Source organism: Trichomycterus rosablanca, chromosome 11, assembly GCF_030014385.1.
Source record: "Trichomycterus rosablanca isolate fTriRos1 chromosome 11, fTriRos1.hap1, whole genome shotgun sequence".
Lineage (NCBI taxonomy): Eukaryota > Metazoa > Chordata > Actinopteri > Siluriformes > Trichomycteridae > Trichomycterus > Trichomycterus rosablanca.
Window position 1 is genome coordinate 38733399 of NC_085998.1, and position 11854 is coordinate 38745252.

The 11854-nt window shown below is 43.5% G+C and overlaps 1 protein-coding gene across 2 annotated transcripts in view; it reads left to right on the forward strand.

The window, feature by feature from the left end:
- LOC134322890 (protein Aster-B-like) overlaps positions 1–11371 on the forward strand; it is a 46047-nt gene extending 34676 nt beyond the window's left edge. For both annotated transcript variants that reach the window (XM_063004297.1, XM_063004298.1), the window contains exons 16-19: positions 473–563; positions 1595–1702; positions 1942–2062; positions 3129–11371. In XM_063004297.1, the coding sequence (XP_062860367.1) occupies positions 473–563; positions 1595–1702; positions 1942–2062; positions 3129–3218 (410 nt within the window). In that variant the 3' untranslated portion in view covers positions 3219–11371. The remainder of the gene's footprint in view (positions 1–472; positions 564–1594; positions 1703–1941; positions 2063–3128) is intronic.
- The last annotated feature ends 483 nt before the right edge of the window (positions 11372–11854 follow it).

Sequence of the window (11854 nt, forward strand, 5' to 3'; positions counted from 1 at the left end):
AAACCACGTTAAGCTTTATTTAGACTCTGGGAGAAGCCGATTCTGATTCTCACCGTTTCTCAGAAGCTGGAGCTGTAACACAAGTTTAAAAGTGAAACAGGGAGGAGAATCCAGATAAACACAGATACATGTGGAGCCGTAACCCTGGATCTGCACCTTATTCCACACTGATGCAGGTTCAGCTCAGATTCACACGCTGATCAGGTTTTACCGCTCCGAATACAAATGTCTAGATGAAGGGCGTCAGGTTTTAAAGATTTTGAGTTTAGGGGATGTTGAGTTACAAGGTACCGCTGTATATAATACTGGATGTGTGCAAATGTGTGAACTCTAGTGTGTGTGTGTGTGTGTGCATGCTCACAGTCTGTTTAGTCAGTGTTGCTTATTAGGGCTGTGATGCTTGTTTCTCACTTCAATAAAGATAAACCACCTGCTTTTCGCTCTCTGTGACTCCTGTCCTGTATGCTTATAGGCTCCACCCAAACGAGACACACCCCTGAACACGCTCCAGGCTTTGGGGCCTTCTGCAGCGTCTCCAGATTGCTGCTCGTCGTCAGTCTTGTGTGAGTACACGTCTTTTATTATAAACTCTTCCGTTTGTCTCACCGTTTACGCGCACGTGTATTTATTGTATACTTTATTACTTTTAGTTCAGTGACGGAGCTCGATACGTTTGTATTTATGTCGTTTTCTGTGTGTGTGTGTGTGTCGTTCTTTGTTGTTCTTCTTGTTGTCTGGCTGACATTAGGATCTGCACAAGGTACCGCTAAACTCTGCTGTATATAATAAAACACAGCTTCTGTTTACTTTTTAATCAAGCACGCTGCATCAGACTGACTTTGGTTCCCCTTAACACTTGGGGGTTCTTTCTGGGGTCTGGGGCTCATTCCAAATTGCCTGGCTGTGTTTCATTATCTTTAGGTTTGTTAATAAAATTGATTGGATTGTGTAACCAACTTTTATACAGCGGGAATAGGTATGTCCACATACTTTTTGCCATGTAGTATCTACATGTCTCGAAGCTTGACTCGTATGGGCCACAGTTGTACAGCAATCTACCAACCTTTTGACCACAGAACTGCCGCTTACTTGAGATTTTTGTAGTTTTTTTTGCACCAGGGTAAAGTGTCTGGCACCAGCAACCACTCCCTGGTCAAAGTCACTCAGTTAGGCATCCGGGTGGTGCACCAGCACCGAGATTCTGGACTCTCAGAGTTCTGCTACCAATCGGCAGTGCAGACAGAATCGGCCACTGGTCTGCTGGGTGTGGAGAAGACCGGACTAAACGCTCCCTGGTTAAGTAGCCCTGTAGGCGCCTGTACTGAAGTGGAGGGACGTGGATATCGGTGCGTGACTCTCCGTGCGCGAGCCCGACCTCATGTACCGATCCACCGAAGTACGGGCGAATAAGAGGGGGTCGGTGGAGCGTGCACGCATCGGAAGGAGGGCGTGTTAGGGTTTCCAGTAGCAGAAGACTAACTGGCTATGCCTAATCCATATTATGTTTGATGCCCTGGAGCATTCATAGTTTTTTTATTTAGCTTAGTGTGTGTGTGTGTGTGTGTGTGTGTGTGTGTGACTGTGCTCTGTGCAGTCTGGTGCTCCTGGTGTTCCTGAACATGATGCTCTTCTATAAGCTGTGGATGCTGGAGGACTCCGCCCAGAGCCTGATGACCTGGCAGGGACTGCGCTTAGACGAGAGGTGACTAGAAACTACAGTCGTAGCTTAGTGGTTACGGTACTGGACTAGTAATCGAAAGGTCGCTGGTTCAAGCCCCACCACTGCCAGGTTGCCAATGTTGGGCCCTTGAGCAAGGCCCTTAACCCTCAATCGCTTAGACAGTATACTGACACAGTACTGTAGTTCGCTTTGGATAAAAGTGTCTGTTAAATGCAGGAAATGTAAATGTGTGTGTGTGTGTGTGTGTGTGTGTGTGACAGCAAATTCCCACAGTCACAGGTGGAATGGGCTCAGCTTCTGGAATCTCAACAGCGCTTCCATGAGGCCGAGCTGCAGAAATGGAGAGAGATCATCAAATCGTCAGTGCTGCTGCTGGACCAGGTGTGTGTGTGTGTGTGTGTGTCTGTGTGTGCATTCATTCATTCATATACAGTTTTACCAAAGCAAGAGCAAACACACACACACACACAGACACACACACACACACACTTTGGGCGATTTCTAGCAGCTTTAATTCACCTGACTGCACGTCTTTGGACTGTGGGAGGAAACCGGAGCGCCCAAAGGAAACCCACACAGACACAACATGTCCATATATGCCCATATTTATATATACACCGATCAGCCATAACATTAAAACCACCTCCTTGTTTCTACACTCACTGTCCATTTTATCAGCTCCACTTACCATATAGAAGCACTTTGTAGTTCTACAATTACTGACTGTAGTCCATCTGTACTGTTCTTCAGTGGTCAGGACCACCACAGAGCAGGTATCATTTAGGTGCTGGATCATTCTCGGCACTGCGGTGACACTGACATGGTGCTGGTGTGTTAGTGCGTGTTGTGCTGGTATGAGTGGATCAGACACAGCAGCGCTGCTGGAGTTTTTAAACACCGTGTCCACTCACTGTCCACTCTATTAGACGCTCCTACCTAGTCGGTCCACCTTGTAGATGTGAAGTCAGAGACGATCGCTCATCTATTGCTGCTGTTTGAGTCGGTCGTCTTCTAGACCTTCATCAGTGCTCACAGGGCGCTGCCCACGGGGCGCTGTCGGGTGGATATTTTTGGTTGGTGGACTTTTCTCAGTCCAGCAGTGACGGTGAGCATCCATTGCTGTGTCTGATCCACTCATACCAGCACAACACACCACCACCATGTCAGTGTCACTGCAGTGCTGAGAATGATCCAGCACCTAAATAATACCTGCTCTGTGGGGGTCCTGTGGGGGTCCTGACCATTGAAGAACAGCATGTAGAGAAACAGATGGACTACAGTCAGTAATTGTAGAACTGCAAAGTGCTCCTATATGGTAAGTGGAGCTGATAACATGGACAGTGAGTGTAGAAACAAGGAGGTGGTTTTAATGTTATGGCTGATGGGTGTATGTATATATATAAGTCCTGATAAGCTGTTGTGTGCACGTGTGCTTGTTTTTGTGCAGATGAAGGACTCTCTGCTGGGTCTCCAGAGAGGCGTGAGTTTAAGAGACTGCAGCTCGGACTCAGACGAGAAGCCGACCCATTACGGCTGAGAAACCCGGTGTGGAGTGTTTGTAAGTGTGTCGGAGAACATGCACACCAGACCCGAGGCGTGGACGTAACCTGTCACTATGCACTCCTGTTAGGTTGAGGATAGAGGAGAAGGAGGCAGAGAAATCGAGGGAGATCAGTATCTGCAGGACAGTCGTGGTCTGGACGTCATGGATGGAACGAGTTCTCCATCACCTCACCCCTTTTTTCTCTGCCCTCCTCCTCGTTCTGAAGCAGTTACTGCCACAGCAGAGACGCCACGGCGCTGGACTGAGGGGATGGAAAGGATGGGATTATTTTTATAGTTTCTTTTTAATCCTCTCAGTGTGACTGGCATGTCATTTTACTGTAAGGGCGCATTCACGTGAGAAGCGGCAAAACCGTGGCTCCTCCAATGAGACAAACTGTTTGATACGAGGACAATGTGACTTATTGTAGTAAAACAGCCAGTGAGGAATTTGATTGGCGAAGAGAAGTTTAGTGCTCCTGTCTCCTTCTTTTACTACATTAAACCACGTTAAGCTTCATTTTCAACCAGAAGCGTTTTAGACTCTGGGAGAAGCCGATTCTGATTCTCACCGTTTCTCAGAAGCTGGAGCTGTAACACAAGTTTAAAAGTGAAACAGGGAGGAGAATCCAGATAAACACAGATACACGTGGAGCTGTAACACCGGATCTGAGGGTTAAACGCTTCTCATGTGAATGCGCCCTAAGGCTGCAGCATCACTTTGCTCATCATAAAACCAGACCAGGGATCTGACACGTATGTGGAGGGTTCGTAAATCAGCGTATATTAAAAATAATGAACTATCTATAAGGAACTATACAAATCTATAGTCTTAAGTTCCTGTCCTCTGCCTGTGTCCCAAAAAATCTCTGTAATAAATACAATATATGTATCTGGATATATGTATATGTACCGAAAGTATCTGAACACATGACCCTAACCTTGCAGGGACGTTTCGGAAATGCATCAGAAACAAGAATCGGTGGTTTTGTTTATTCTTTATACTTTTATTTAACTAACAAAAGTGCACACAAGTGATTTTAAGACTTTCATGGCTGAAACACCTTTAGTTACAAACTAGGAGTGGTGTCCGCAATCTTTTGACCATATAGTGCACATAGTGTGGCATCTGCATGGTCGTTCTATAGGCCAGTTGGGCGTCAACTACAAGGGGCGTGGGAAGGTGGCCGAATTAGCCCAGCCATCGGGAGGCGCATTTGTCGGTGCGCTCTCAGTTGTAGCCTAACGTTTAAAGCTTAACGTTACTGGACTAGTAATCGAAAGGTTGCCGGTTCAAGCCCCACTTCACTGTTGGGCCCTCGAGCAAGGCCCTTAACCCTCAACATACTGTCACACTACTGTAAGTCGCTTTGGATAAAAGCGTCCGCTAAATGCTGAAAATGTAAATGTAAACGCTGGAGGGTTGCATCAGGACGGGCATCCAGGGTAAAAACTGTGCCAAGTCTGGTATGCTGAGCACAACCCCTAAATACAGTCTTTTATTGTGGCCGGCGGTTGCTCAGTGGTTGAGGTGCTGGACTAGTGATCAGAAGGTTGCTGGGTCAAGCCCAACGACCTCCTGGTTGGCACTTCTGAGCCACCTTAACCCTGAATTCTTTGCATTGTATTCAGCCACGGTTGTAAATCGTTTCGGATAAAAGCATCCACTGAATGCCATAAAGACAGAGCTCATGACCTGCCATTACTGTTTTTTATTTATTTATTTATTTATTTAATTGGTTACAGATAAAAAGTCGCTTTCAGGTTAATTGATCATAGATTAAAAAATGTCGTTTTGCAGAGCTCCACTGCAATATGACACAAACGTACAGAATGAGGTGTGTTGTGCGGTAAAACAGAAGGATTCGTGACGACTGAGAGATGCTGCAGCCTGCCGTTAAAGGAAACCTGTATTTTTATTACAGTGTTCGGTTACTAAACTGTGATTAATCCCTCGAGGAAGGTGGATCAGTGGGGTGGACGTGGATGAAACGTGACATATGTGAATATAGAGTATATATTTAATTTATCTATTGGAGGATCTTATGGAATCTATAGAGAGTATGAAGAGTTTTTATCTATTGTACAGCGTTTACTTCAGTGTTGCACGTTCACGCGTCTGTGACGTTTGTGTACGTGTGTGTGTGTGTGTGTGTGTGTGTTACCGTTCTTAGTAACGTGAATGTGCTAGTACAAAGGGGCCGGCGTCCAGCGTGTGTGAGGATACGAACCGTTCCACAGTCTCTGGTGTATTAAGCCAAGCTGCCTTTCTTTTACCCAGAGATCCGTAATCCGCCATGAAAGAGCTGGACATCGTAAACCCGAGCCGCCGTCCTGGCTCGGCCGAGTCCCCGAACACCGTACAGGGTGCTGGGAAATCGATTTATCATCGTATGATTATCGTTGAAACACGCTGTCGTTATTATGTGCGCTCCCGAAGCACTGAACGAAGGTCTGTGTTTCTTTTCATGTCTTTGTGTCTTTAATGAAGTAAAATATTGCACACGGTAGTAGGGAACATACTAGGCCTAAACCAAATATAGTATTAAATTAAATAGAAATATTGCATTATAGATGTCTATGATTGAAATTAACGTTTATTAGCAGGCACAATTTAGTGTGTGTTCCAGTACTGATTTAACACCACCGACAGTGGAAACCACACTGTTTGCACATCTGTTGTGCCTCTCACCTGCATGTTTGCATGTTCTCCCCATGTCTGTGTGGGTTTCCGCCGGGTGTTCCGGTTTACTCCCACACGTGTGTATGTGTGTGTGTGTGTTTGTCTGCCCTGTGATGGACTGGCGACCCGTCCCGGGTGTGACTGTCACCCTATAAATCAGACCCAAGGACTGAATCATTAATCAATAACTCTGTTTATTTAGAATTTCTACACAGTCACCTTCCGATGCATTTTAATGCCGCCAGCAAAAAGTGTTCTTGGTTGAGCTCGTAACCACTGATGCGCCGCTGCTTTCACGTCATCATCACATAAAATCCTTCTTCCCCTTAAAGCTTCTTTGAGCGTCCAGAAAGGTGGAAATCAGATGGAGCTAAATCTGGACAATAAGCGTCTCTCAGACACAACCGATTCCTCCTCCTCCTACTACACCCTCTCCGCTTATAACCAAAATATAAAAGTGAGGAAACTGGGTCCAGTATGCAGTATGAACCGAGTGTAGTATGCAGTATATACTGGATGAAGTATGCAGTATTTACTAAGTGCAGTATGCAGTATGTACCGAGTGCAGTATGTAGTATATACTGGGTGCAGTATGAACTGTGTGCAGTATTCAGTATGTATACTGAGTGCAGTATACAGTATATTCTGTGTGTAGTATACACTATATACGGGATGTAGTATACTGTATATACTAGGTGCAGTATGTACTCGGTGTAGTATGTACTCGGTGTAGTATGTACTGAGTGCAGTATACAGTATATTCTGTGTGTAGTATACACTATATACGGGATGTAGTATACTGTATATACTGGGTGCAGTATGTACTCGGTGTAGTATGTACTGAGTGCAGTATACAGTATATTCTGTGTGTAGTATACACTATATACGGGATGTAGTATACTGTATATACTAGGTGCAGTATGTACTCGGTGTAGTATGTACTCGGTGTAGTATGTACTGGGTGCAGTATACAGTATATTCTGTGTGTAGTATACACTATATACGGGATGTAGTATACTGTATATACTAGGTGCAGTATGTACTCGGTGTAGTATGTACTCGGTGTAGTATGTACTGAGTGCAGTATACAGTATATTCTGTGTGTAGTATACACTATATACGGGATGTAGTATACTGTATATACTAGGTGCAGTATGTACTCGGTGTAGTATGTACTGGGTGCAGTATTCAGTATATTCTGTGTGTAGTATACCCTATGTGTACTGGATGTAGTATACTGTATATACTAGGTGAAGTATACAGTATATACTGTGTGTGGTATGCAGTATATAACTTTTTGAAGATCCCTCATAATATTTTAAGAATATTTTCCCTCATCCTCATTTGGTCTGTTTTTGTTTCCTCTGTGCGCTCAGGTTTCCTCCCACCTATAAAAAAAGCACACAGAAGGATGGATTGGATGTTCTACATTGCTTTTAGATGCTCGAGTGTGAGTGAATTAGTGTGTGTGTGTGTGTGTGTGCTGGTGTGTGTTAAGACAGTTTTGGAACACAGTACTGAAGCACGTGTCGAGTGAAGGGACGAAACAAAGCACCTTACGTACCGTCATCAGAAACAGGAGAGATTCTGAGACACGTTTTTGTTTTATTTATTTAGGATTTATTCATGAGTTACCAGGTTTAAATTTAAATAAATTGTATTAAAATGAATAAATCAAGGAATTTAAAACTGCTGTGCAGAAACGGTCCAATTGCTACGACGGCGGATTATGACCACTGTAAAAAAAATATTATTAAGTTTTGATTTTGAGAGTAAAGTCAAAATGAATCGCGGTGGCAACAGTGCAAGCAAAGAGTCCCGGGCATCTCTCTCCCCTGCCGCTTCTACCAGCTTCTCTGGTGGGATCCCCAGGCGTTCCCTCCTCCCAGTTGGCCTCCTAGTCGAAATGATTATGAGAATGAAGTTGAAATATTATGGACAGAGTGTGCAGCCGGCGTAGGCTGGTCAGTTCAGAGAAGCTCGGGTCTCAGTACCTGGATCGGCCTCTACTGCGCGTTACTGTGGTTATCCAGTAACCCGTGATTATTTTTGGGTGGTTGTTTGTATTGTACGCTTCCATCCACATGACACGACGACTAAACCCGTCAACGCAACCGTTAATAGGGATGCTGTACGGCTTTAGATTATCGTATGAGTCTGTTGGGGCCTTGGTTAAAGTACCGGCGGCGACGCAGACGCCGAGCGCACTGGTGGCGCACGTTCTTCTAAATAATCACAGTTTATTGCAAAGTCGTTTCAGCGTCCTTATACTAATAACAAACTGGTGCTGATGTGCAGGAGATTTAGGACTTCTTTATTTGTGAAACCAATACGATATTAAGATAACTTCACCACATCATGAACATCCCTCATGTTAACACCGTTATGGAGGTCGTTATGGCCCGTAATATTTCAACTTTAATCTCCAAATCATTTCAAAATCACTTTATCATCAAAACTGAAACTTAAACGACTTTATTCTCGAAATTTCAAAACTTAAAAATGTATATTTTTTACAGTAATAATACGCCATCGTACACCGAGCAGGCATAACATTCTGAGCACTGACAGGTGAAGTGAATAACACTGATTATCTCTTCATCACGGCACCTGTTAGTGGGGGGGATATATCAGGCAGCAAGTGAACATTTCATCCTCACGAGGATCTGAGCGAGTCTGACGAGGGCCAGACGACCGGGTCAGAGCATCTCCAAAACTGCAGCTCTTGTGGGGTGTGTCCCGGTCTGCAGTGGTCAGTATCTATCAAAAGTGGTCCAAGGAGGGAACAGTGGTAAACCGGCGACAGGGTCATGGGTGTCCAAGGCTCACTGAAGGCTGGCCCGTGTGGTCCGAACCACAGACGAGCTCCTGTAGCTCAAACTGCTGAAGAAGTTCATGCTGGTTCTGATAGAAAGGTAGACAGGGCAGCACAGTTTGTTGTGTATGGGGCAGCAAAAGGCGGACCAACACAATATTAGGAAGGTGGTCATAATGTTATGCCTGATCAGTGTAAATTGCAAATATTTTCTGATAACACGATTTATCAGCTGACGTTTTCTTTTCTTTTTTCGTTTAAATGAGTTTGGAGTGTTTCTGTTATTTCTTTTTTTGCTGTTGTTTGATTTTTTAACTCGAGATGCTGTGTAGAACAGTCATCCATGCTTGGAACTGGTGTTACTGGTCTGATTTGACTTGAACGTTGACTGACTGCTGCCTGTGTGTACAGAAGAGTGATAGAAGTCTGGCGTTTCTGTGTGTCCGACTGCTGTGCTTTTGTTCATTTGATGTAAAACTCACGATCATTATCAACGTTGTGGATGAAATTCTTTTCCTAACCAGGTTTGACGAGTTTATTTGTATGTTACGTGTGCTTGTGTTTCATACATGCTGTTCTTGGTTATATGGTTTTAATAGAATTGTGTATGTATTGTGATTTTTTGTTTTCATTTTATGGACCATTTATTTATTCGACACTCCTCTGATTTTATCATGAGGTTTGACCACGAATGCACAATTTTATTTAGCAATATTCAGCCAGTAAAGGTCAAATCATTCCACTCAACAAAAACTACTGACATTCTAAATCTACTGTGGTATTTTCCATTTTAATGTTTACTTTCTTTTTCTTATATTCTGTTCACTTCTGCTTGTGTGTTTGACTAAATTTCTGAACTAAATGATTTTAACAATGCTTTTTACTGTATCAAACACTGCCGAGCAAAACATGGACCAAACCCAAAATCCCTTTTAATGGTCCTCACAACAAATCACTGGTTGAATGATTCTGGCTGTGTTTCAGATAGCTCACTACATACTACCTGCATGCTAATGTGGCTCCAAATCATTACGCAGTATTTGACCAATATGATTGCAAAGAGAGCTATCTTTGTCGGGCACTGCACCCCATCATGCGACCATGCGGCCATGCCATTAATAAAGTTGGGCAGAACCTTGTTTCAGTGTGTTCTGTAGTATGGTTTGCTTACTCAATACTGTATTGTATGTACTGAGTGCAGTATACACTATGTACTGGATGTACTATGCTTTATATACTGGGTGCCGTATGCAGGACAAACTGGGTACAGTATACAGTATATACTAAGTGCAGTATACTGTATATGCTGGGTGCAGTATGTAGGATACAGTATATACTAGGTGCAGTATACAGTATATACTGGGCAGAGTATACAGTATGTACTGAGTGCTGTATGCAGTATTTATTGGGTGCAGTATGCAGTACATACTTGGTGCAGTATGCAGTATATACTGAGTGTAGTATACAGTATGTACTGGGTGCTGTGTACAGTATATACTGAGTGCTGTATGCAGTATGTACTGGGTGCAGTATGCAGTACATACTTGGTGCAGTATGCAGTATATACTGAGTGTAGTATACAGTATGTACTGGGTGCTGTGTACAGTATATACTGAGTGTAGTATACAGTATGTACTGGGTGCTGTGTACAGTATATACTGAGTGCTGTATGCAGTATGCACTGGGTGCAGTATGCAGTACATACTTGGTGCAGTATGCAGTATATACTGTGTGCGGTAGACAGTATGTACTGGGTGCAGTACACAGTATGTACTGAGTGCCATATACAGTATACAGTATAAACTGTGTGCGGTATGCAGTATGTCCTGGGTGCAGTATACAGTATATACTAAGTGCAGTATACTGTATATGCTGGGTGCAGTATGTAGGATACAGTATATACTAGGTGCAGTATACAGTATATACTGGGCAGAGTATACAGTATGTACTGAGTGCTGTATGCAGTATGTACTGGGTGCAGTATACAGCATATACTCAGTGCAGTATGCAGTACATACTTGGTGCAGTATGCAGTATATACTGTGTGCGGTAGACAGTATGTACTGGGTGCAGTACACAGTATGTACTGAGTGCCATATACAGTATACAGTATAAACTGTGTGCGGTATGCAGTATGTACTGGGTGCAGTGTGTAGTGGGTGATTACTAACACAGCCTCTTATAGATCTGTAAATGTCATGTAAAAACACGTGTCCATGTAAACTCAACCTCTTGATATCACTGCCTGATGCATGATTGACAGTTTGTTGTCATAGCAACCGCATCCGAACTCCAAATGAATGAATTTCCTTCACTAGACGTGAGAACTTTTTGAGCATCCCATGTTTTAATCCTTGTAGCAAGCAAAGCATTTTAATGCATATTTCTCTTTTCTTTGTTTTCCTTTAGTACTGTATTGATCTTTAGAACAAACTGATAGATTACTTATAGATTATATATAAATGATTAAATATGCACTGTATGTACAGTATATGTAGTGTATATCTGCAGTGTACACTGACCCCGAGAGCGAGTCTGCGCTGTGCGCCGGTCTCCGTTCTGCCCAGATAAACTTTACCTGATAGAGACGAGTGGCTTTTTTGATCTCTGTGATTTAAAACGGTTGAATAAAACAACACATGAGAAATAATTCAGCGTGTCTGCTTTTATTGGAGTGGTTATCAGTCAGTGTCGGGTCTAAAAGGTAAACGCAAACCCTTGAGGGAAATTCTTCAGAAAGATGGATCACTCTGTCATACAAATTCATTTAAAATGTATAACCACACAGTCATGACTCTGCATTTATTACACTTGTATCTGAGCTACCTGTTTAAGTTCTGATCATAAATGCACTGGTGCTTGCATAAAGAAACTGAGGGTGAGAGTGCTGGAGGAGATTCCTCATAAGTGCTGCAATCACGACCTCTGCTGGCTGATCGATGGTACTGCACAGAGACGAAGGATAGTAGAGATTAGTGCGTGACTCTCTATGTGCAGTATGGATCCCCAAATGAACCCACCAAATGCAAGTGAAAAGAAGCGGTTGGTTAATGCACACATGCCCTCCTCGGTAAGGAATGGAGAAGAGAAATATGGTCTGATAATCAAATACGACTAAATTGGGGGGGGGGGG